Below are 27932 nucleotides of genomic sequence, written 5' to 3'. Positions count from 1 at the left end.
ATTACCATGTGTATACAGTTGGTCTATATACAGTAATGACTTTAGGTTAGAAAATATGCCCCCATAAAATAACTAAAATACTAAGAAAATTCCATTCTATGGTGCAATTATATGATTAGGTTGATTTATGCTATGGACACATGTACAGTATTATTATAATTCAGCATGCTGTGAGAATACATTGTTAAATGTTGTATGTTAATTATTTTCAAGTAGTTCAGTGTATGTGTTTGCAGTAATGCGTCATATGGGAGGGAGGGATCTTGAGGTAAGAGGTAGCATTGCAATATTCTGTTGAAAATTTTTTATTTATTTGTTTATGGATAAACATCTTGATATATTTATTAATGTGCTTGCAATAAGTAGTTTAGGCATAAAATGTACATAGGAATATACAACATTTACAGACATCAATCCAGTATACAGACTGCATTCAAAATAAAGTTCCTCCATCAATACTGCTCTCACATATCCTCTTTTAGCTTGATGTGAGGGGACATTTTTTTATTGTTTGGTTTTTTCTTTGAAACCAAACAAATGTGTGTGTGGTTGAGTATGTTGTTTCTTTTCCTGTGGTTATTGACTGCTGTATAGTACAAGTGATTATAGGGTTAGTTTACCCAACAAAGACATTTTTTGTCATGTATTACTCTCAAACCCCTGTATTGCTCATCTTCGCAACAAAAAATTACGATTTTGATGAAATCCAAGTTCTGTGACCTCTCCATAGACAGCAACGTAACTGCATCTTTCAAGGCCCAGAAACGTAGTTAGACATCTTTAAAATAGTCCATGCGACAACAGTAATACCTTTTGTGCGCAAAAACAAGTAAAAATAACTACTTTATTCAGCAATCGCTTCTCTTTCCTGTCATTTTCTTACGCTATTAATTTTGTAGGGCTATTCGCAAAGTACAGCGCTTCTGTGTTTTATAGCTAAATGCCGGCTCATTATTGGCCAATCCCATTATCACATGCATGCTTCGTGGTGCTAACATGAATCGTGTAGGAGACTGGAATGGAAAAGAAAATATTGTTTAATAATTTTGTTTGTTTTTGCATGAATGCCAGTGGAAAAAAAATATATATTTTCACTTTATAACATGTATGAACCATTGTAGTCACATGGACCATTTTAACAACTTTCTAACTTTCTGAGCCTTGAAAGTGTTAATTATGTTTCAGTCTATGGAGAAGTGTGAGAACTCTTGGATTTCATCAAAAATATCTTAATATGTTTTCCGAAGATGAACGGGTTTGGGACGACATGAGAGTGAGTAATTAATGACAAACATGTCATTTTTGGGTGAACTTACCCTTTACATTTTTTTTCAGGTCATATGGTGATAGATATTGAGGCATACTTTAGGTGGCATACTTTAGCAAACATAAAAACATAACATATTTAATACTCTACAGGCATTAGTTTACTCACAAAGACTAGAATGCAGAAAACATTACTTTCTCCACCAACCTGAGGTAGGAATTTTAATGTCCTGGAATGATGATTTTTTTTTATTTATTTTTTATTATTTTTTATTTACACAACAGTGGTTGTCTTCACTAATTGAGATAGAATAACGGATGCGATATCACCATCATTAAATCAACAAATGTTAAATTGCATTACACTGAATGAAGATTAATGTTTTTATATTTACATTTTACATTTATATTAGGTGGCCTTAGCTACTATGTACTCACATAAAAAAAAATAAGTTCAATGTACTTCAATTGTGTTCATATTGTATTGAAAAACACTTTTTCTGATATTGAGATGGGATATGGGTAAAGTTGGGGACAGGTGTGCTGGTATGGGTAAGTTTAAAGGTAAAGAGTAAGGGAAGTTTCAACAGTATAATTATAAATGTAACTACAGAAAGGAATTACAGACATACAGGTATTTTTTTTAAATGTAAGTACAATATAAAAACATGTATGTACACAATAAGTGCATTGTATCAAATTATTAATTTAAATGTTAGTATATATGTAATTAAGGCCACCTAATTTTCTTTCTGCATTAAAAAAAACGAAAAAAGAAAAAAAAAACTTTAAACAGGTGTACTCTTGGTGGGAGAATAAAGACCCGTGTTGGAAGTTTCATTTTCTGAAACTTTTGAGTGTGTAGATGTTGACTTGTAGGTCTTCACACATCGAATATACTTTGAAAACGCACTTATAAGGCATTTCCTGAACTTTTCTCCAACAAAAGCATAAATCACCGGATTTACAGAGCAATGTGTGAGTGCGATCAACTCTGTCCACTCCATGGCCATGTTCATAGTACTATCACAGCTAGACTCAGATAGAATTTCGAGTTGCTGCAAAGTTTTCAGAAACACCACCACATTGTAAGGCACCCAGAAAACCACAAACACAATGACAATGCCTAAGATGAGCTTTATTGCCCGATCCTTTTTCGAGTTTTTTGTCTTCATCACAACCATTAGGACCCTGATGTAGCAGTAGGCTATAATGGGCAAAGAGATGAACAGTCCTACAGTATTTTCACCAAAGTTACGGAAAAGCTTCCACTTCTTGGATGACCCAGTAGGATAAATTCGCTGACAGCTGGTCACTTTGTCCTCTTTGACCATTGCTGCAAAGATGGCCTCTGGAAGGGCGGCACAGATCGAAACAATCCATATAACGAGACTCGCCACAATTCCATAACGTAGCATCTTCGCTCCCAGCACCGCAACGGCATGTACGATGACCAGATAGCGATCCACGCTCATCAGGGTCACGAATAAGATCCCACTGTAAAATCCCACCTGGTATGTACCTGCCATAGCCTTACATATTCCGTTGGCTTCTAAGTAGTGGCCCTGAGCATAGAGAGCCCAGAAGGGCAGCGAGAGGACCATTAGAAGGTCTGACAGGGCCAGATTTAGCAGGCAGAGATTGGTCATATTTTTCACATGCATTATTTTCAAAAGGACCCATAAGACAGTCATGTTACCAATAAGGCCAAGCACAAAAACGATGTAGAAAATGGCTGCTTTGAGATTTGAATTCAGGAGAGGATCTTCAGTATCGCATGTGTTTTCGGCATCGTCGTAATAGTATGATGTTGTTTCCATCCTGTAACAAACAGTATGTTATTTAGTGAAATATGAGAAAGAAACAAACAAAAAAAGCTTAAAGGGTTAGTTCACCCAAAAATGAACATTATGTCATTATTTACTTACCCTCATGTCGTTCGACACCCATAAGACTTCCGTTCATCTTCGGAATACAAATGAAAATATTTTTGTTGAAATCTGATGGCTCAGACAGGCCTTCATTGACACCAATGTAATTTCCTCTCTCAAGACCCATAAAAGGCACTAAAGACATCTTTACAAAGCCCATCTCACTAGAGTTGCTCTATAATATTTTTTTGAAGCAATGAGAATAGTTTTTGTGTGCAAAAATAAACGAAATAACGACTTATATAGTGTTGGGCCGATTTCAAAACAAAGATTCAAACGGTTATGAATCAGTGTATCGATTCATGATTCAGATCGCCAAAGTCATGTGATTTCAGCAGTTTGGCAGTTTGACATGAGATCTGAATCATAAATCGGTACACTGTAATGATAGACTTTGTAACAATGTCTTTAGTGTCTTTTATGGGTCTTGAGAGAGGAAATTACATTGGTGTCAATGAAGTCCTGTCTGAGCCATCGGATTTCAACAAAAATATCTTAATTTGTGTTCCGAAGATGAACAGAGGTCTTGCGGGTGTCGAACGACATGAGGGTAAGTAATTAATGACAGAATGTTCATTTTTGGTTGAACCCTTTAACATGCTGACTATCAAATTGCATATATCAATATTTGCTGAGGGGAAAAAAGGAACACAAAAACTATTGTAATATATTACAGGGGTAATGAATTGAGGAATCAACTTTTCCTTGTGCTTTTGATACATAAAAGGTCATGGTAATATAAGAATATCCTCTAAGTTTCAGAGCTGAAAACTTCCTTGTTAGTCAAAGAAAAGCTTTTATAGACACCAGGCTCAACAAACGGTCCTGTGCTTAATACTGACATTAGTGCACGATGAAACACCGCCTCTACAGCACGTCTAATACAGCAGACTCGCCCACTGACTCATGGAGGGCTTGTGCTAGCTGGTCAATAACAATAAACATGAAGAGGAAGATTAAGACATTGTGCTATTCCTGGTTGGAAGAACACAGTCGCTGCATAAGCTTCCTTCAGATCCTAATATTAGGATCTGAACTCACTTAGTGGTTGAAGTTTATTTTTAATGAAGTGGATCCGACAGGAATGGTGCAACACACTTATGTGAGTAAAACGTGTTTTTATATGTAATAGTACTGCATTGTTATAGACCGTTTTGCTTATGCGTACGTGTCTAACAGAACATACCTTTAGCACGCAGGACTCAGACACGTATGGGCCAGGTCTCACAAACCCCCGGCAGGCCGATGAATCTCACCCTTGTATCCTGCACCTCTCACTGCATCTCTCACTGCTCCTGCATCTCACTGTTCCTGCATCTCTCACTGCATCTCTCACTTCTCCTGCACCTCTCACTGCATCTCTTACTTCTCCCACACATCTTACTGCATCTCTCACTTCTACCACACCCCTCACTGCATCTCTCACTTCTACCACACCCCTCACTGCATCTCTCACTTCTACCACACCTCTCACTGCATCTCTCACTTCTACCACACCCCTCACTGCATCTCTCACTTCTACCACACCTCTCACTGCATCTCTCACTTCTACCACACCTCTCACTGCATCTCTCGCTGCTCCTGCACATCTCACTGAATCTCTTACTTCTCCCAAACATCTCACTGCTCCTGCATCTCCTACTGCTCCTGCATCTCTCACTGCTCCTGCATTTCCTACTGCTCCTGCATCTCTCACTGCTCCTGCATCTCTCACTGCTCCTGCACCTCTCACTGCTCCTGCACCTCTCACTGCTCCTGCACCTCTCACTGCTCCTGCATCTCTCACTGCTCCTGCCTCTCCAACTGCTCCTGCACCTCTCACTGCTCCTGCACCTCTCACTGCTCCTGCATCTCTCACTGCTCCTGCACCTCTCACTGCTCCTGCACCTCTCACTGCTCCTGCACCTTTCACTGCTGCTGCATCTCTCAATGCTCCTGCATCTCTCACTGCTCCTGCACATCTCACTGCTCCTGCACCTCTCAATGCTCCTGCATCTCTCACTGCTCCTGCCTCTCCTATTGCTCCTGCATCTCTCACTGCTCCTGCATCTCTTACTGCTCCTGCACCTCCCACTGCTCCTGCATCTCTCACTGCTCCTGCCTATCCTACTGCTCCTGCACCTCTCACTGCTCCTGCATCTCTCACTGCTCCTGCATCTCTCACTGCTCCTGCACCTCCCACTGCTCCTGCCTCTCCTACCGCTCCTGCATCTCTCACTGCTCCTGCACCTATCACTGCTCTTGCACCTCCCACTGCTCCTGCATCTCTCACTGCTCCTGCACCTCTCACTGCTCCTGCATCTCTCACTGCTCCTGCCTCTCCTACTGCTCCTGCATCTCTCACTGCTCCTGCATTTCTCACTACTCCTGCACCTCTCACTGCTACTGCATCTCCTACTGCTCCTGCATCTCTCACTTCTCCTGCATCTCTCACTTCTCCTGCATCTCTCACTGCTCCTGCACCTCTCACTGCTACTGCATCTCTCACTGCTCCTGTATCTCTCACTGCTCCTGCACCTCTCACTCTTCCTGCATCTTTCACTGCATCTCTCACTGCATCTATCGCTGCATCTCTCAGTGCATCTCTCACTGCTCCTGCATCTCTCACTTCTCCTGCATCTCTCAATGCTCCTGCATCTATCGCTGCATCTCTCACTGCACCTCCCACTGCTCCTGCATCTCTCACTTCTCCTGCATCTCTCACTGCACCTCTCACTGCTCCTGCATCTCTCACTTCTCCTGCATCTCTCAATGCTCCTGCATCTCTCACTGCATCTCTCACTGCATCTCTCACTGCTCCTGCATCTCTTACTGCTCCTGCACCTCCCACTGCTCCTGCATCTCTCACTGCTCCTGCATCTCTCACTGCTCCTTCACCTCCCACTGGTCCTGCCTCTCCTACTGCTCCTGCACCTCTCACTGCTCCTGCATCTCTCACTGCTCCTGCATCTCTCACTGCTCCTGCACCTCACACTGGTCCTGCCTCTCCTACTGCTCCTGCACCTCTCACTGCTCCTGCATCTCTCACTGCTCCTGCATCTCTCACTGCTCCTGCACCTCCCACTGCTCCTGCCTCTCCTACCGCTCCTGCATCTCTCACTGCTCCTGCACCTCTCACTGCTCTTGCACCTCCCACTGCTCCTGTATCTCTCACTGCTCCTGCACCTCTCACTGCTCCTGCATCTCTCACTGCTCCTGCCTCTCCTACTGCTCCTGCATCTCTCACTGCTCCTGCATTTCTCACTACTCCTGCACCTCTCACTGCTACTGCATCTCCTACTGCTCCTGCATCTCTCACTTCTCCTGCATCTCTCACTGCTCCTGCACCTCTCACTGTTCCTGCACCTCTCACTGCTACTGCATCTCTCACTGCTCCTGTATCTCTCACTGCTCCTGCACCTCTCACTCCTCCTGCATCTTTCACTGCATCTCTCACTGCTCCTGCATCTCTCACTGCATCTATCGCTGCATCTCTCAGTGCATCTCTCACTGCTCCTGCATCTCTCACTTCTCCTGCATCTCTCAATGCTCCTGCATCTATCGCTGCATCTCTCACTGCTCTCGCATCTCTCACTGCACCTCCCACTGCTCCTGCATCTCTCACTTCTCCTGCATCTCTCACTGCTCCTGCATCTCTCACTTCTCCTGCATCTCTCAATGCTCCTGCATCTCTCACTGCTTCTCTCACTGCATCTCTCACTGCATCTCTCACTGCACCTCCCACTGCTCCTGCGCCACTCACTGCATCTCTCACGGCATCTCTCACTGCTCCTGCATCTCTCACTGTATCTCCCACTGCATCTCTCTCTGCTCCTGCACCTCCCACTGCATCTCCCACTGCATCTCTCACTACATCTCTCACTGCATCTCTCACTGCATCTCCCAATGCTCCTGCACCGCTCACTGCATCTCTCACTGCATCTCTCACGGCATCTCTCACGGCATCTCTCACGGCATCTCTCACTGCTCCTGCAACTCTCACTGCATCTCTCACTGCATCTCCCACTGCTCCTGCACCGCTCACTGCACCGCTCGCTGCATCTCTCACTGCATCTCTCACTGCATCTTTCACCGGGCCCCTTGCTCCAACTCTTCCTCGTCCAGACATTACATTGTTTGTCTTTTTCTGTTTCCAAAAACATTACTCCTAAAAGTCCCCCTTTTACTGTATAAGTGTCAATGTAATAGAAAAGAAAAAAAACCTGTCACTGATTCTAAGCCAGACTGCATTCAGCTGTGTGTCAATTACTCAATTGTTTGTTTATTATCAGCTGATATGTTGTTTTTTAACTGGTATCGTTGCAGAGGTTTTTATACTGTATCTAAGGTTTGGAAAATTGTTTTTGCTATTGTGGTTTGTTGTGTGTTAACATTCGTAAATGCTACAAAAACAATCCATCATTTTGTTGGGAGGTATAGCTTGTCTGTTAAGAATATGTAAGCATTGTGGAAATCGTCACAGTTCACTCACTGCATATTGTGTGAAAACGACATGAAATGTGTGAATGGTATGGCCACCAAAGACCGATGCTGTGCTATTTGTGTTTAGAATTTTGAAAATGTGACAACTGATTGGACAAACAGTTTTTAGCAACAAAAAAAAAACTGTAATGATGTTTTAATGCTGTTTTTACTTGATATCACTATATTAGTGCCACATTTTTTATGAGTTAAAAGCAGTTTGAAAACAAAATGTCTGTTGTTCTCATGCACAACTAATAAAACTAAGAACACTTTTGAGGACCGAGACCACTCAATTGACTAGCATGCAGTGGTTATGTATGATATCAGATGTTTTTTGAAACCACAGAGAACAATGACATTGGGAGTGTAAATGTCTGACACTGTCACAATGTGAAAGTAGGTGTCAGAAAGTTCTAATGCATATATTAGCAAATCTACATTATGGGGACTTCTGAAAATTTGGAAACTGAGTCAGAAAATAAGTCCAAATTTACTTTCATGTACTTTTTCCATAAATCATGCATAATAATTTGTAGAGAGTAACTATATTCTTTTTCTTTTATCTTTTTCTATGAGCCACTGAGCTACACTTTATTTTGATGGTCCACTTTAGACATTCTACTAACTGTAATATATCAACTAACTCTCATATTAGTAGATTGTTAGGTAAGAGTTCAGGTTCATAGAATAAGTTAACATGTCGCTGTAAAGGAATTTATAGTCAGTAGAATGTCAGTTGGAGACCATCAAAATAAAGTGTTAGCTAAAATGTCTAATGTGGGTCATCTAAATAAAGCATTACTGTGATTATCAGGCAAAGTTTCATCATGATGTAATTGCATTATAATGACAGGCAGTGATACGCTAACAGAGCAGTCAAATTTATATAATAAAACAAGGATGTCTTATATTTCATGATGTATGGATATGAGAAATTCGTCTACACTGTAAAAAAAAAAAAAAAAAATCAGGTCTCCAATTGAACATTTTCTAGTGACTGATCAAATCTAAATTTTTTAGTTGGCCAAATTGAATTTTTGTGAATCAAACTGCATCAATTCACATAAATTCAAATTGACCAACTTAAAAAAGTATATGTGATCGGTCACTAGAAAATGTTCAATTGTAGACAGTGACAACAATTTGAAGGTACTACTAAACAAAACCTCAAAGCGGTCACATGCCGACCTCTTTTTTTTCTCAAATATTAGTACGTAGAAACAGGAGGTCGTAGTATGCTGTTTAACCACATACTTCTGAAACATCCCACCACAATCCCACTATCATACCATCAGTGTCTGTGATCTCATCTACTATATGTTGTGAATTACAGTACTTGCACAGTACAAAATAAAGAATGAACAAAACCCAATCCCAATACTGAGTAGAATGATTGCATAAACAACATTGAATGTAATCTATCAAACTGTTCAGTCAAGAAACGGATTACATTTTAGAGCCAGTCTCAGTAATTGATCCATTTATCCATTTAAATGCTGGATCTAATTGTAATGGTTAATCCATAAAATTATTAAAATACAATAAATTTAAGGAAAAAAAAATCAGTTTACCTGTTGGCATAGGATTCAGTCATTATCACAAACTGCTGTCACTCTTGTTGTTGAGATGATGAGACTTATGTGTTAATGGAAGTAAGTCTAATCAATTTCACCCTCTTTCTGTACATTTGCCTTCAGCAAATTTCCTGTAAAATGAAGCATGTGCATGTGTCAGTGTGCTTTTCTGCATAACTGTATCTTGCAAGGCGAAGGTGACATCTAAAAACATTTCCTGTCACCGCACTGAGGTTGCTGGTTTGGATGCAAAAAAGAAATTCCCGAGGAGGAGATAAAACAATAAATGTGAGTCATTTAACTGTGTGACAGCTACTGAATGAACGCTAATATCTGCCCCCACCCACAGTGAATGTCTTGAAAGGACATTTAGATAATGTTAAAAAACATTCCACAATGAAAAATGTGATGACAAGAACCATATTTGTGCTTTTTTCACCTTCAACAGTGAGTAAGTTTTCAGGAATTGAACAAATAAAGAACATGTGAAACTAATGTTTGTTAGAACATGAATGTTTCCAGAATTGGTCTCTTTTTCCTGCTCGTCATGGTATTTGTAAGACAAACTGATGTTTTGAATGCAAGCCTAACAAGTTTTTCACGCTGAACAGATGCTGCCATATAGTAGGTACTACATTTGGTTCGAAACTTATTTCAAGAACATTAAAAGTCTATATACTGTACTATGGATGTGTGTTGTTAGTATGAAAATCAAACATACTACACTTTAAAAAAAAAAAAGGACAAACACAATTAACTCCACGGACCCTGTACAGGGTTGGTATTAACATTGTCCTGTATATACTTTCAATTTTAAATGTCTGTGGAGGAGGATATGTGGTACCATTTGAAAGCTTAGAATCTCTACTTTCTGGAGATATGCATCACTTTGGCATTTGTTTCACACAAAGTAATGTATTTACACTAAATTACTCTAGTGCTATTTCCACCTGGATTTGGCCTACCCAAATTAAAAAGCCTCCCGTACAGTGGTCTAGGTTCAAAATGTTGGTGTCATTTTACAGGAAAACCCTTTAAAGTTACATAAAACACTGCTAAAAGTGATAAACATGTAAGTATATGTTGTTTAAGCTGTTATAACCCCCCCCCCCCCAAAAAAAAAAAAAATAGGCGCTTTTGATTTTTTTATATAAATTAATTTTTGAAAGTGTGTAACTCAGGCCCTGTGTGCTCTAGGACCCTGCAGACAGTTTGGGCTGCTTCCAGCATGTATAATTAATTCAATGACACTGGAATATTGCATTTATATCACTGTATATGGTGGGGGGAGGGTGGTGGAGGGGGTAGCAGGGTAAGGAGAGGGTAGGGGGGGGGTCACCCCTTTAGACCCATTTGAATACATCTTGCATACAACATGATATGGAAGGATATCGCGGACAATTTTCAAAAGGAATTGCAAACTGTATTTGCAATTGCGTTTTCAATGTGTGGACGCATAAAATGTGACATAATCCAAACGCAATTGCAAATCGCGCATTTCCGTTTGCATTTCCGTTTACGCGAATGCACAAGGACTGCCATATTTCAAATGGAAAAGCAAAGTCTGTTTGCAATTGCATTTCCAATGTCTTACAAGTAATGACCCTGCCATTTTGGAATAGTAATAGAAAATCACCTATTTGCTATTTCATTTCCTCTGTGTCCTGCAACAACCTGCACAAAATTCAAACGGAATCGCAATCCCCTTTGCTTTTGCATTTCCGATGTCAATACTGTCATCTGTCAATCAATGTCAAGGGTGGGATTATGCTGTGGGGCGTGTTTGCGTTGGGAATTACGTCACTCACAGTCGACCGCGTGGTGCGTTTGGCAGGCCTTGCGTTCAACGGTTTGACGGAAATGTTGACCAGGAGATCGGGCCTTTTCATGATTAATTCCCATTTAAAGTTAATTTGGTAATGGAGAAATCAATCCCCCAGCTGCTGCGAGAGGCAGCTGCTGCTCTGGAGCATTCAACATCAGATTCTTCAGTGTCAGGGATTGCATCGAGTAACGTTACTCCTTCCCCGTCGATCATACGCACAAGTGACGGTCAGGGTGAGGATTCATTATTCAATTTTTTTTTTAAATATTATTTTCAAATATTTATTTTGCATAATATATACTTTCTCGGACATGTAAAATCCTCGTCCGGTCAGAACTTTGAAGCTTGCTAACTGATAATTTAACCGAACACGTTTGACAACTGTTATTGTATCAAATATTAAATTTGAATATTATGTCCTTGCTTTAAAATGTTTCCAAGGTGCACGCAGTGAAGTGAGCAGGTTGTTCGCCCCATATTCGCAAACACGAGGTTTACGAAAGAGGTCATACCAACCTCTGCCAGCAAAGAAGTCCATAACATACACTCGGGGGGGGGGGGGGGGGGGGTAGTTTTCCCAGGTAACTTGTAACAGTGTGAAATAAAATAGTTCTATCAAATAGAATGTCAATGCATAATTGTTTCTATTCACAATAATTTAAATACATTTTATTTTTAAAATATTTTGTTGCACATTTTGTTTGTCTTTCAGATAAATATTGTCAGCCAGAGGATTTTACGGAGTACCTCTATAAACAGTATCCGAAGCTCAAAGATGCTGGAGGCTATGAGCTTTTGAAAACTCGAGGTACTACTCGTTCAAAATCATTAGATGTTATCCCTTGTCCTAATGAGGGATACTCTGCAGAGTATTTAAGCAACAGTAGCCTTGGTATAGGAGTTGGAACGATTTACGTCAGACCTCTCCAAAAAAACCTTAGCTTACAGGAAGGTAAACTGTAAAGATAAAGCATGGAAAATGTCTGTTAAGATTTTTCACGTCTGACTATTTATTTTATGTTTTTATATATTATTATAATAGGACACATGCAATAATTCTGAGGGAATATCCGGACAAGGGCCACAAGTACCTTGTTTGTACTGCCAGGAAAAAATGTATGCTGCTGAAATGCAGAAACATGTCGACCACTGTGAAATGTAAGTGATGCATGTAAAACTTTGGAATTAAACAATAGAATGTTAAATAATACATATTCTGTGGGTCTTTAAAAAGTCTTAAAGTTTTAATTTTAAGTTCCACAATTTAAGGCCTTAAAAATGTTTTAAATTGAATCATAAAGTCTTAAATTCAATATATTGTCTTTAAATTAGGGACCTATGATTTCTGATATGCAGAAAACATGGATGCAATTGCAGAATACAGTCATAAAAATTTAATTCATTTACTGTATAATGCGCAATGTCCCCAAATTTTGGATGAATAAATCAAAAGTAGGTCAGTACACTTAAAGGGATAGTTCACCCAAAAATTTTAAGTCTGTAATCATTTACTCACACTAAATTTGCTCCAAACCCGCAAGACTTTCACTCATCATATAAAGCGATCAAGTCTCTTTCTTTCTTGAACATTTGGAATAAACCGCTTGATTCATATGGATTCATTTTAGGATCTGATGAAGTTTTTGAAGCATCAAAAAAAATCAATAACAAACTAAATTTATTTATTTTATTTTAACCATTTAAGCAGAGTCCAGAAAATGTTAAATTAAAAAACTAAAATATAAATGAGAGAATTTCATAGGAAAGGGCTCTAAATGTAATTGCATGCACTGCAAACAGTGACGTTCTTCCAAAGGATTTTTGCTTTCCAGTACAAATTTAAAACATCAAATCAAGATGCGTTTACTTGAAATGTGAAATAAATTCTTTCATTGGTCTTAAAAGGTTGTAAATTCACCTTCATACAACCCTGTTAAAAGTGTAATAAGTAGTTATTTAAATAGATAAGTTCTACCTGCCTTTTGTCTATATATTATTTCATTTTTGTCATGTGTTTTTATTTTATTTTATTTTAACAAAGCAGGTTGGAGGGAGTGGAATGCCAAATTTCCCAAAGCAGCAGTGATGATTTGCCTAGAAGCAGCAGACAGAATTTCAATAGAGACAGCAGCAGACAGGATTTCACAAGAGACAGCAGTGAGGAATTGCCAAGAAGCAGCAGACAGGATTTCACAAGAGACAGCAGCAGACAGGATTTCACAAGAGACAGCAGCAGACAGGATTTCACAAGAGACAGCAGTGAGGAATTGCCAAGAAGCAGCAGACAGGATATCACAAGAGACAGCAGCAGACAGGATTTCACAAGAGACAGCAGCAGACAGGATTTCACAAGAGACAGCAGTGAGGAATTGCCAAGAAGCAGCAGACAGGATTTCACAAGAGACAGCAGCAGACAGGATTTCACAAGAGACAGCAGCAGACAGGATTTCACAAGAGACAGCAGCAGACAGGATTTCATAAGAGACAGCAGTGAGGAATTGCCAAGAAGCAGCAGACAGGATTTCACAAGAGACAGCAGCAGACAGAATTTCACAAGAGAAAGCAGCAGACATGATTTCACAAGAGACAGCAGCAGGCAGGATTTCACAAGAGACAGCAGCAGACAGGATTTCACAAGAGACAGCAGCAGACAGGATTTCATAAGAGACAGCAGTGAAGAATTGCCAAGAAGCAGCAGACAGGATTTCACAAGAGACAGCAGCAGACAGGATTTCACAAGAGACAGCAGCAGACAGGATTTCACAAGAGACAGTAGCAGACAGGATTTCACAAGAGACAGCAGCAGACAGGATTTCACAAGAGACAGTAGCAGACAGGATTTCACAAGAGACAGCAGCAGACAGGATTTCACAAGAGACAGCAGTGAGGAATTGCCAAGAAGCAGCAGACAGGAGTTCACAAGAGACAGCAGCAGACAGGATTTCACAAGAGACAGCAGCAGACAGGATTTCACAAGAGACAGCAGTGAGGAATTGCCAAGAAGCAGCAGACAGGATTTCACAAGAGAAAGCAGCAGACAGGATTTCACAAGAGACAGCAGCAGACAGGATTTCACAAGAGACAGGATTTCACAAGAGACAGCAGCAGACAGGATTTCATAAGAGACAGCAGTGAGGAATTGCCAAGAAGCAGCAGACAGGATTTCACAAGAGACAGCAGCAGACAGGATTTCACAAGAGACAGCAGCAGACAGGATTTCACAAGAGACAGCAGCAGACAGGATTTCAGTAGAGACAGCAGCAGACAGGATTTCACAAGAGACAGCAGCAGACAGGATTTCACAAGAGACAGCAGTGAGGAATTGCCAAGAAGCAGCAGACAGGATTTCAGTAGAGACAGCAGTGAGGAATTGCCAAGAAGCAGCAGACAGGATTTCAGTAGAGACAGCAGCAGACAGGATTTCACAAGAGACAGCAGCAGACAGGATTTCAGTAGAGACAGCAGTGAGGAATTGCCAAGAAGCAGCAGACAGAATTTCAGTAGAGACAGCAGCAGACAGGATTTCACAAGAGACAGCAGCAGACAGGATTTCACAAGAGACAGCAGTGAGGAATTGCCAAGAAGCAGCAGACAGGATTTCACAAGAGACAGCAGCAGACAGGATTTCTCAAGAGACAGCAGTGAGGAATTGCCAAGAAGCAGCAGACAGGATTTCACAAGAGACAGCGGTGAGGAATTGCCAAGAAGCAGCAGACAGGATTTCACAAGAGACAGCAGCAGACAGGATTTCACAAGAGACAGCAGCAGACAGGATTTCACAAGAGACAGCAGTGAGGAATTGCCAAGAAGCAGCAGACAGCAAACCTCCAGGAGCAGCATCATCAGACAGGGAATTGATCAAAGTAGAGAAGCGAGGGACCGAGACAATGAAGGTGATTTAGTTGATGTCTCCTGCAATCTGTACAATAATAAGGTTATTTTCTCAATATCAGAGCATAGCTAGAAAAAAAACTCTCAAAATGTCTGTCTCCCTTTGAAAAGTCTTGTGAATAGTGACTACCAGGTTATCAAATTGTATTTTTCACCTTTTTTCTCAGAGTGGAAAGTTGAGCCAAACGTTTTTAAGGCAGCATTTCAATACAGAAGGGGACTTTTGGAAATGGCTGAAAGACAATCTGCTGAAAGTCTAACTGCAGGACTGAACCTATGCAGCAGTACACAGGAAAGAGAAAGAGAAATGTTTACTTTCTATAAATCACAACCTGGCAACTGGGCTCGTCCATTTTCCGTCATTCTCAGGGGTAAAATTAAGTTTTCTTTAAATATAAACACATTTTATTTAAGCAGACAGTATGGCAATATCACTGTATGTTTATATTGTGGATTCACTGCCTGTATATTGATACTGTTTACATTACCTCAGGTGATGCAGCAATTGGAGATGGTGTGAAACGCTACTTTTTAATTTAAACATTACATAATTATGAAAGGGATGGTTTAGCCAAATACTCTTGTCATTTATATTTAAATTGATGGCTGTTTTTATCATAAAATAAAATGTATTGGTCTTGACATGACAACTTTGCTACCTTGGCATTTGTACAAAGTCTAAAAAACTGTTCTATTTTCTCACTTTAGACAACTGTGGCAAAACTTTATTTTTCACCGGCCAAGAAGACCATTTGGTGCCATCAACCTCCCGATCTCTGCTGGATAGTGACCTGTTCCACATAGTCGGACGTATGATTGGCCATTCATTCATTAATGGTGGTCCCTTATTGACTGGACTTAGCCCTGCTATGTGTGGAATAATAACTGGACAAATGAATGAGACAGTCATAATTGAACTGGAAGATTGCCCTGACACAGATGTAATTGACATTGTCCATCTGGTATGTACAACATTAAACTACCTCTGATAATCTTTTTGTACAAGTAAAAATGACTGTGAAAATGAGAATAATTTAACTAAAAAAAAATTCTAACTTTGATTTTATTACAGCTCCAAACACCAAATACACTTTCTGATGATGAGCGTGCAAAAGTGAATGACCTGGCTGTCAGTTGGGATCTGCCTCGGGTCACTGTGGATAACAGACTGTGGCTAGCCCAAAGTATTCTTCACCATGCTGCAACCCTTTTCAAACATCTTTTTATTTTAAATATTTTTTGTAATTATTTATGAAAGATTGCAAAAATTAAATACTTTAGGTCATTGGTTGGAGAGAGAAACAGATGCAGCAGTTGAAAAAAGGACTGAAGGATACTGGAGTTTTGCGTATGGTCAAGGAATGCCCTTCTCTCATTGAAGTCCTATTCCCACGATCATCTTCTCTGACAATTGATGCACAGGTAACACACCATCATGTGCATCGACTATTTCAAAATGGATATTTAGATATACTTACACATCCTTCTATGTAGTGATTATGCATAATCTATAGTTACTTCTATTAAAGCAACCTTAGTAAGCAGATTTTTTTTTTCATTCTTTACTCACATTCATGCCCTCGTGTGTGTGTGTGTGTGTGTGTGTGTGTGTGTGTGTGTGTGTGTGTGTGTGTGTGTGTGTGTGTGTGTGTGTGTGTGTGTGTGTGTGTGTGTGTGTGTGTGTGTGTGTGTGTGTGTGTGTGTGTGTGTGTGTGTGTGTCTTTTTTTGCTTAATACAAGTGAATATTTTTAATAGCTCAGTTCTGTACGTCCTCACAATGTAAATGAATTGAGCAAACATTCTCAAGCTCCAACATGTATAGTTCCATAATATTTAAGTCTACATGATCATAGATTTTCCTCCCTGTCCCAAAGAGGGTTAAACACGATATCTGTTGCTTAACCACACCTTTCATATTACTTTTGAAGACATGAATTTCAAAACCGAAGTATTGTAGATTACTTTATTCCTCGTTTGTTTTTAGAATTTAACTGGTTAGTCTATAACTTTCATTGCATGACCCTAAAAAACTGAAAAATTATTTAACTTTAGTTTGACTTGATTTGTTGAAAGAAAGTCATAGGATACATATCTGAGACTGTGACTAAATTTTAAGAATTTTTCTTGAATTCAAGTGTTCACACTATGCTAAATAAATGTTTTGCATTAAAGCGATAGTTTACCAAAAAATGAAAATTGTCATTTATTCACCCTCAAGTTGTTCCAAACCTGTATGAGTTTCTTTGCTCTGCTGAACACAAAATAAGATATTTTGAAGAATGTTTGTAACCAAGCAGATCGAAGCAACCATTGACTACCAATAGTAGGGATAAAAATACTATGGTAGTGAATGGTTTCTCTATCTGATTGGTTACAAACATTCTTCAAAATATCTTATTTTGTGTTCAGCAGAACAAAGAAACTCATACAGGTTTGGAACAACTTGAGGGTGAACAAATGACAGAATTAAATAACTATCCCTTTAATTCCAGGGTGTAGTCTTAAGGTGCATTCTATTATGCTGCATCCCAATTCGCCTCCTTATACTACGTCCTTAAAGTATGTACATACTTTTGAGTGTGTAACAGAAAAGTATGCAAGCTTTGGGACCTACTACTTCGTCATCTTTAACGGACTCTGTCGCTTAGTTACGTGCATCCAGTCACCGTTTAACTGCCGTCAGTCATCGTCACAGTTCAAATCCTTCACATTCAGTTTAATCTCCTACCATATCGGAGAGAAATGTAGCCACACGTTGATCTGCCATGTGTTGGTCTTTAATGCAGAGACTCCCCTCATGTGTTTGCAGTTTAAATATAATGATGCATTAAAAAGTTAATGGCCAAATGTGTCATTACAAAAGTTCACAATGCTGCTGCAGGTGAAATATAATGTGGACAACACTGAATAAATATATATTTTTTCGGGTTAAATACTGATAGTTGGTCACTCAAACCCCTTTATCTAAACCTCTGTACTTAACCGTCGGACTCACACATCCGTCATGTTTGTAGTTTTTTAACACTTTTTATCCGCGTTTATAGTTCTAATCGAATCCTCGTTCAACTTGCAATGGGTTGTGGGTAATATCAGCCGTTAGAGTGGCCATCGATCCATACTTCGAATTCTGACTGGAAATAGTAAACCATCCGGGCATCTTTGGAATACTCTTTTCAGGATACTACGATTTGGGACATACTAATTCTATTTTCGAGTACTATTTAGTATGGATAGTATGCGAATTGGGACGCAGGGTTAGACAGTAAGTGGACTGCCAAGTGGAATTCATAGGGTATTCAGCCATCTTAAAGGGATAGTTCACCCAAAAAGGAAAATTAGCCCATGATTTACTCACGCTCAAGCCATTCTTGGTGTAAATGATATTCTTTCAGACGAACACAGAGTTGTACTAAAAATGTCCTGGCTCTTCCAAGCTTTATAATAGCATTGATTATGTTTATAAAAGTGCATCTATACATCATATAACTGCTCCGGGGGGTTAATAAAGGCCTTCTGAAGCAAAGTGGTGTGTTTAATTTAGAAAAAAAAATCCATATTTAACACTTTATAGACAAAAATAACTAACTTCTGGTGTTCAGTAATCACAAGTTGACTTGGGCAAAAAAAAAAAAAAAAAAAAAAAAAAACCCAGACACTACGTTTGTTTAACTCTATCCTCTGCGTTCATCAGTGTGCATGTGTCAAGTATTCTATTGTATGAATATGTAAACAAATGAGACGTTTTTAGAAGCAACTGAGGCCTATAATTATTTTTATATTTACCTCAGGAATGTTTACTGTGCTGCGCATGGAAAAGAAAGAAAATTTTTTTGCGATTGTCAGCGCAGTCCACTGCAAGTGATCATACTTTACTCAGGGAGTAGGGAACACTGTGTAATGACTTTGTTGAATGGAACGTACCTTTATAGTGTACCACTAGTGGTTAAGCTACTGCTTTTTTTGTGACATTATATTAGATGATCCTGGAAAAAGTATTTTGGCCGAATCCTGACAGCGATGATGAGGAGAACTTCAGTCTTGAAACATGCTGCAGAATTACATCCTATTTCCGGCAATACATAGAGCAAGGTAAAAACTGATTTGCCATTTGTACATTTATTTAGAGATATATTTTGTGGTTTTGTGTGGTCATTTAATTGTAAGATTTAAATCATATTAAAATGTCATTAAGAGTTACATTTATTCAATTAGCATAAATTCTAATACACTTTCTACATTACAAAAAACAGGTACACCACAAGATCTGAAAAACCTTGTTGAGTTTTGGGTTGGATGGACAAGCCTACCACAAGAACTGTATGTGGAAGTGTCATCTGATATCAGAATGCCAACTGCCTCAACATGCAGGGAGACACTTAAACTCCCATTACATTACATCAATTATGAAGAATTCAGCTCTGATCTTAACGCAGCAGTGTCCAGCAACACTTTTGGTTTTGGTTTAGTTTAAAATGAAGTTCTTAAAACTGTTGTTAATGTGCTGATATTTGTAGAAAAATACAATGGAATCAGTCAGAAATCTCAGTATTGGCATTTTATTTCTGTTTTTTACATTTTTGTACTTTCTGTCTAAGCAAAGGTAGTTACAGTGGCTACAGTTGTTAATGGATTAAACACAATGTTGTACATTTGTGCTGTGTATTAATAAATTCATTGTACAAGCATATTATATGGGTGAGCATTTCAACTATCCCAATAAACAAGTTACATGTTGCACTGTTTCACAGTAAGCATCCACTGTTTCTGTAAAAAGTACATTTGGATCGGGCAAGGTATCGATCTCTGCAGCAGTCAACTCTCTCTGTAGTTGTGCTTGTGGGACTGCAACTCCCTCCATTTCAACACTGCATGATGGTCCTTCCCAGTCTATACCGAAGTCTTCACTCACCTTTAAAACAATGGGTAAATTACATTGTAAAATGTTTACATTACAAACTGCCATAACTAAAGGTACCTGGTCTGGATCATTAGCATTTTGAAATGTTGTCCACAACTGTAGAGGGGATTGGCTCCCTGTGGTCCTTAATTTGTGGTTATTCCAAGCCTCCTGGAACAGATTAAGATGTCTTTGCAACTGAGGCAGGAAAATCCAGTGCAGTGCGTATAGGTGCACCTCATTGTCTGGATCCAGTAAACTCTCAGTCTCCATTCCATAGAACAGGCAGTAGAACAGGTCTAAGACCTGTTCATAGACATCCCTCCATAACCTTTCAATCCTACAGAAACAACATTGCAACAATTTCAGACTTCTTCATTAAATCTGTTTAACTTTTTCTCCCACCCACACAAAGCACCTTTGATTGTCCTTCAGTTATGTGTGAGTTGCGGTTCTCTCCCCTATGTTCCACCATGAAGTGTGCCACTTCAATGTTCTCCAAGCCCTTGTCTGAGCGCACTCGAGAGGGGAGTCCAAATCTCTGAACTGCTTCAATAAAACTGTCAGCAACAGTTGATGCCCGGTTGTTTGTCGCAGCACTTAGGTAAACAATTAATCGGCTAAAGCCATCAATTCCTCCATGGATAACAAACCTCCACCTAAATTAAAGATCAGATACATAAAAGAAAACAACATTATGATCACTTCCCATGTCAGGGGTTTTCCTGCATTCAAATTATTTTTGAAGTTTGAAAACCCTGTCTAATGTATCATAATTGCATTTATTAGGGTAAACGTACCTATTAAAGGGGTGGTCCTGTTTTTTTTTTTTTCTAGGCTTGGTTGTGTTTATGAGGTGCAGTTTGCTTCCTGCTTCTACCCTCCGAAAAACACAATAGTCTTAGATTTAATAGGTTAAATGGCCAAATGTAGTTTCCTGTATTTTTATTGGCTGAAGTGCCAAGCACAGGTTGCCCTGGAAACGCCACGCCCCTCACCATTAAAGGCAGAAGTCTGCGGTGACTAGTAAGGGTTTATGATGTCACCAACCCAGGAAGAAGGTCGTTGTAGTCCAAACGGGCGTTTTTGTACGCAATAAATTGCCATAAAAGACAATATCTCCGTTTGCATTGAACTTTCAGCGCTGTAACTTTGCAGATACTGTTTATGCTCATGCAGCAACATTACACACTAACTAAAGTTAAAAAAGTGAAATCGCATGCAACCAGCCCTTTAAGCTCAAGTACCCATTAAGCACACTACTATCTTTGAGCTCAGATTATAAATGAAAAACATAATTTATCATACTACTTCATGTCTTAACTGATTGATGTGTTTGTTACTATATATCTATACATGTAATTTCGGTGTCAGTGTGTTGCAATATGTCAGTGACACATGCAACTATCCACTGGCACATGCCAATGAAGACCGGATGTGCCATTGGCTTCTGTGCGCCAGATGCCATGTCACTTCATGTTTATACTGTCTCAGAAATTTGCCCAAGTGTAGACTACCAATACCTTATTAAAGGGGGGGTGAAACACTCAGTTTCAGTCAGTGTCATGTCAATCTTGAGTACCTATAGAGTAGCATTGCATCCTGCATATCTCCGAAAAGTCTTTATTTTTTTTATAATTATATAAGAAAGATGCGCTGTTCCGAGTCTTTCCGAAAAAAGCCGAGCGGGTGGGGGCGTATCGTGTGAGCGGAGCTAAATAATGACGAGTGCACGCCGATGTTATTGTGTTGAGTCGAGTGCGTCGTAAAGCTGTCTCATCCCTAACAGCGGGAAAAACTTTATTCAAAATAAAAATATGGCTTTTAATCAGATACAGCCATACATCTATGATCCGGAATCAGACCCAGAGGCTGCAGTTGAACAGGAGCAGCAGCAAAAACGACTAGAGCAGGACGTCTCTATGTGGTACAAGTTATACACTAACTATATAATATGCTTAGCGGCTTGTGTTATTTACATATTTATACTTGAATTATATCGTCGTATTTTTGTCTTTGAAGGTGTATATGTGGGAAGTGCAGTTGTGCACGTGTGTGTGTGTGTGTGTGTGTGTGTTTACGCGTGGTTTGTGTAGACAATTGTAACGTTAGTAAGAGGACTGGTTTTGCACGGCAGGCTAGTGTTTACATAGAAAGACACGGAATAGTAGCGCATTTGAATGAAGAAGCGCGCTTATTTAGTTCAACATATTTCCCCACTCTTTGTGTATTGTTGTTTGGAGTGCTTTTACAATACACAAACATAAAGTTACACATATAGTGGCCAGCTAAACAAATGTACACGCACTACACATCGCATGCGCTACTTGAAGCAATTAACTATACGTGATCATGTTTGGGCTTCTTGATGAGCATAGGCAAAAACACAGACATTTAAAGCAGTCTTACTCACCGCCTGCGGTTCTAACGTTGGGACCTTTATCGTTGGGACTGCTCCATCCTTCAGCATTAGGCGATCGGAAAATCCGGCGTCGAGCTGGGCCTTGTTTATGAAACAGTCGGCACCGAAATGCAGCGAACAGATATAAACATTCGCGCAACTCAGTTGCTGATCCGGAAAAGCAAATTCCATCCACTGTTGCCTTACCGCGGGGTTTTTGGGAAATCTGTGCAGGACTGTCTTGGTCTGGCAACCAAAAACGCACTTTTTGGTGACATTGTTATGTGCACATCACCTGTGCAGCGCATCCTACAAGCCAGCGCTTTGATGGGCGTAGCCTGTTACTTTCGCTCTCTCCCTCTGTCTCTCTCACGCGCTTCCGGTAGAATTGTCCGTAAGGCCCATACAAGGAAATTCCGCCCCCATTAACGTCAAAGGGGACGCATGATCGCAAAAAACTTGCCGAAACTTATGACTAACCGGAAGTAGTATTTTTGACAAAGAAATACTCTCATGAAACGTCCACCTTAACTTTTGAAACTTTGTCCATGTTTAGTATGGGATTCCAAGTCTTTAACAGTGTAAAAAGATCAGTATGCATGAAACAGCATTTCACCCCCCCTTTAACTTGTGGTTTCCATCTATATGCCACATTGCATTTTGTCCTGAGACAGAGTATTGATGACGATGACGTGTGCATATTGACAACGCTCTCAGCTGAGTTCCAAGTGGATCGACTCTTCGCACCGACTCGCGCACCCTTGAAGCTTAAATGAAAAAAAGGCAAAATATATATTATGATTTTTTTTATTTCAGATTCTGTAATTAACTAGAAAATTTTACACATTCTAGTACTCAAGCATTTAACCAATAAAACCTGAACATGTAATAAAAAATAGCTGAATGTGTCTCAAGAAAGGATGAAAAAACTCAATTTACACAATGTACTACTTTTTTGACAGACAATCATTTTAAAAACAAAAGTGTAAACTCGAAAACTAGCAAGAAGGTTGCAGTCCACAGTGTGCTAAAATGTTAGCTTGCTCATCTTTACCCATTTTGAATTCACATGCACTTTTTTCTTACAATGCAATTTGTTAAAAAATATTTTACAAGACTTCTTCACTCTGACTGTACTAGATTCAGTGTGCGGCCAGCAACTCTCTTGCTCGTCAAGTCACCTTCATTTATAATAGCTCTTTATACAATGCAGATTGTTTCAAAGCAGCAAGCTTTACAGGGGGATAACAGGAAATTAACTTGCTTGCGTTCAAGTATTCCTTTTACGTACCTCTAGCAAAAGAATGTCTTGTCTGTTTGGAGTGCAACAATTTTTTCTAGTTTACAAAGCATAAACTCCAAATATTGTAAAATTGTTCTTACTCTGAATATGAAGACCTTGTGCCCGAAGATGACAATGTATCATCCTGTACCCAGCGTTTGGGTAATGTCTTTGTCTTTCTGCAACAGTGTTGTCTAATATTTCATCAGTGACATCGGAGTACAAATCTTTAGCCCTTTGGAGGGAAGTTTGAGGGGAGAAAAGAAATTCTTAATTAAAGGGTCATGAGAAATTAACTAGCAGCATATAATTTTGTATAAGGCAATAATCATAACATACTAAGTTAATGGAACTGTATGTAAGAAATGTATTTCAATGAATCATAAAATGACCCTGATATATCACAAGACATTAATAAATCATGTTAATTTCAAATACTTATATCACTGACAACAGTAGTCCGGCCAGGATATTGTCATTTAAAGTTGTTGTTGCAGCCGTCAACTGATGTTGATGTTGACATGTTGTGTTTTGGCCTGAAGCTCCGCCCTCCACCTATCGACCAATCACGAAGTCAGTAGTGTTTGGGCATCCTGGTTGCCAGATCTGCTCTAGTTACCACAGCTGCAGATCTACAAACGTTCCTGCTGATCCTGCAGCCAATCTGGCAACCTCGAGTCAGGGGGAGAGGGGATACATCTGTAGTACCAGTTTTGGCCACAATCTTACATACACTTCCTTTAAATTAATGTCTTGGCCTGAAGTGACAAAAGTAGCTACCGTCTATGTTTTATATTGTATGTATTTTTATTCGTTATTTGTACAGTGCATCCATATCATACATTCTACTTTTCTCTCGCTAATACACATTTATTAAAATTAAGTAACGTTACCTTAATCCATGCTGTTCCAGTCTTCTTCGTATGGTTCGCTCAGATACTCCAAGCAGGCGCGCAAGCTGGACACATGAGTAACCACATGTCACGTAGTACTCAATCATCCCCTGTGGTATGTCTAACAAAGGATGCCCTGGTCCTTTAGTTGTCCTGTCCTTCAAAAAAAGCCTGTTTGCTACTTCCCTGAGGTTGGAGAAGACAACATCACTCATGTTGCTGTTGGTCAAGGCCACAAACTCATTTAAATGATCCAAAACTAAATGGCTTCTGAGTAAGAGAAAATCTGTTGAGCGCGAACTATCTTCAACTTGCTGCGCGAGTATCAAAAGGTCCTCCACAATTTCACCAACTCCTTCCATTGTTCAGGTTATTCCAAGTAATTCACCTCTTGACCGTCGACTGTGAGTGACGTAATTCCCAACGCAAACACGCCCCACAGCATAATCCCACCCTTGACATTGATTGACAGATGACAGTATTGACATCGGAAATGCAAAAGCAAAGCGGATTGCGATTCAGTTTGAATTTTGTGCAGGTTGTTGCAGGACACAGAGGAAATGAAATAGCAAATAGGTGATTTTCTATTACTATTCCAAAATGGCAGGGTCATTACTTGTAAGACATTGGAAATGCAATTGCAAACAGACTTTGCTTTTCCATTTGAAATATGGCAGTCCTTGTGCGTTCGCGTAAACGGAAATGCAAACGGAAATGCGCGATTTGCAATTGCGTTTGGATTATGTCACATTTTCTGCGTCCACAAATTGAAAACGCAGTTGCAAATACAGTTTGCAATTCCTTTTGAAAATTGTCCGCGATATCCTTCCATAACATGACACAGACAAACTTCTTCTGTAGCTTCCTAGAGCTCACAGGGCCTGAGTTACATACTTTCAAAAATGAACTTGAAAAAAAAACATCAAAAACCGCCTTTTTTGGGGAGTTATTACAGCTTAGACAACATATACTTACATGTTTATCACTTTTAGAAGTGTTTTATGAAACTCCAAAGGGTTTCCTGTAAAATGACATCAAAATGTTGAACTTAGACCACTGTATGTGTGTATGGGAACACTGTAACCAATTTCTGTAGTTTTCACAGCATTATTACTGTGAAATGAACAAATACTTACTGTAGAACCTGTATACAGCATGTTGCTGTAGATCTGCAAAGCATCATGGTCTTTTTTCAATGGCGGGTAAATTCTACAGTATTTTTTGTCTCATTTTTTGTATTTATTGGCGCGGTAGCCGTTTAAGTGCCATTCCCGACTTTTGGGAGCATATATTGTATTAATATTTGTCTTATCTGGCGAAATTACATTTATAACGTCTTTTATTTTATTAAATAGTAGCTAACGTTAGCTTTGAATAAAAAATTATTTGAAATTGTATTTTTTTACAGTATTGCCACACACTCTCTTATGAATATTGAACTTGTGATTTCTAAAAGTGTTTTCTCATTTTATTTTGTGTTACAAGAAACTTCCACCCAAGCAAACGCTGAGGCACAAATTTCCCTGCCAAACACTCCCAGACTCATCATGCTCGGTAAGATCCAAGCACTCAACATACACAATAGATGCCAATATTAAGGGTTACTTCACATATAAAGCATCTTGCACTTACATTCCAAAAATCTCTAGTAGTTACTGATCCAATGGAAAAAAAAAGGTATTTTTTTCTTGGATAGGGTATGCATAGCCTAATGTTTTTATTTTCAGATTCTTCGTCAGAATTAACCCAGAGCACAGCAAGTGTTTAAAGTTCCAGATTAGCAGACAAACTGTGAAGGAGGTCATCAGGGACTTCAGGGTTAACATTAGATAATGCATTTAGTTAACATGCATTAGTTCATATTTATTAACTTTAGATAATAAAAATACAGTTGTGCATGTTCACAGTGCATTAATTAATGTTAACAAGATTTTAATGATGCATTAGTAAATGGTAAAATTAACATTAAAAAGATAAATAAATGCTTTATAAGTGCAGTTCATTATTAGTTCATGTTAACTAATTAACCTTATTGTAAAGTGTTAATGGGGTTTTTGCCCACTCTCTGATCTCTGAAGGCCGCTGTGGAATTTACACCCTGATGGGAAGCTTTGTATATTAAAAAAAAAAGACATAATCGAATTCAGTTAAATGAATCTTATCGAATTTTGATGTGAATCATCTCAAAATGTTCTGAACTGTCAAAAATCGTTCTTGAATCTGTTTTCTACCCAAAGATTCACAGCCCTACCGGATGGCATATGTTTACAGTAGGCATTGATATAAGAGTGCTCAATCAAGTTCCTGGAGAAGATCTACCTACCTGTGGTGTTCAGTTCCAACTATGGGTGTGCAATCTATTAGAATTTTGAATTTCTCCACAATCTGTCTTTGAAAAGAGATTATACTACAGTGCACATTCTTACAGCTGCAATTTAGTTCTGATGCATCTGTCCCAAAATTGACAACCTGACATACATTCACATATCCTGTTTAGCAAGGAAACGTTATGCTTACGCTCACGTGATAAAAAAAAAAAAAAAAAAAAAATTTAGGATTTTTACAAAAAAGGGCACAAAAAAGACACAAAAAAGATATACAAATCAATTAAAAATGATATAATATGATAATATAAATGATTATTATTAATATTATCATCATCATTATTCTCATCAACCATTAATAATAGTAAAAAAAAAAAAAAAAAAAAAAAAAAAAAAAGGAACTAAGAACAACCAAGGCATATTTATATGCAGTTTCAGTGATAAACCACAAACAAACAAGCTCTCTGTAGAGGACAGAGCAGACAGCATACTATGCCCTCCGTTACTGATCGGAGTCTGTGTTAAACTGGTTAAGATGACCTATTTCATATATTGTAAAATGTATCAAATGAATTACGTCACTCACAGTCGACGGTCAAGAGGTGAATTACTTGGAATAACCTGAACAATGGAAGGAGTTGGTGAAATTGTGGAGGACCTTTTGATACTCGCGCAATATAGCTGCAAGCAGCAATTGTCGGGGCCAAGCGCAAAGAAGAAGACAAGACATGCCAGCATGGCTGGAAGTGTCAAACCAACTGCAACAATGAGCCATTAAAGAATTATTAAGTTGATTTTAGGCAAAAAAAGCAGTACAATTTTAAATACAGTCAATAATAATGATTTAATGGTTTATCATTTTCGACCAATAGGTGGCACTGTTACTAAACTGATGTGGTGTAGTCAGATTGAGGAGACAATGACACATGCAAAGTTTGGTGTCAATATGTCAAAGCATTGCAGAGATACAGCCTCAAGAGTCATTTTTGCATCAGAGCTCAACTGCGTTGCTGTGGTATATGACAACTGTTTTGTCTATCAACACGAAATCCATAATTATTTGTTCACATGGTCTGAAGACGATACGGTTTAATTTTGGTGAAAATTGGACAAACGGTCTAGGACGAGTTTGAAAAAGTAGGTTTTTAACCAATAACAAGATAGAGGGGAGAGAGGTTTGCCA

General features: G+C 39.1%; 1 protein-coding gene across 1 annotated transcript; it reads right to left on the bottom strand.

Moving 5' to 3' along the window:
* Nucleotides 1-1258: 1258 nt before the first annotated feature.
* si:cabz01093077.1 (C-C chemokine receptor type 4) lies at nucleotides 1259-26851 on the bottom strand. The gene is made up of 3 exons (XM_067449812.1): nucleotides 26749-26851; nucleotides 9233-9366; nucleotides 1259-3087 (listed from the first exon to the last, which is right to left on the bottom strand). The coding sequence occupies exons 2-3, from the start codon at nucleotides 9253-9255 to the stop codon at nucleotides 2055-2057; spliced, it is 1056 nt and encodes a 351-aa protein (XP_067305913.1). The 5' UTR covers nucleotides 9256-9366; nucleotides 26749-26851; the 3' UTR covers nucleotides 1259-2054.
* Between the last annotated feature and the right edge of the window lie 1081 nt (nucleotides 26852-27932).

Source organism: Pseudorasbora parva, chromosome 7, assembly GCF_024679245.1.
Source record: "Pseudorasbora parva isolate DD20220531a chromosome 7, ASM2467924v1, whole genome shotgun sequence".
NCBI classification, from domain to species: Eukaryota; Metazoa; Chordata; class Actinopteri; order Cypriniformes; family Gobionidae; genus Pseudorasbora; species Pseudorasbora parva.
The sequence above is the reverse complement of the archived record's forward strand: the minus strand, read 5'-3'. Positions and strand labels throughout refer to the sequence as shown.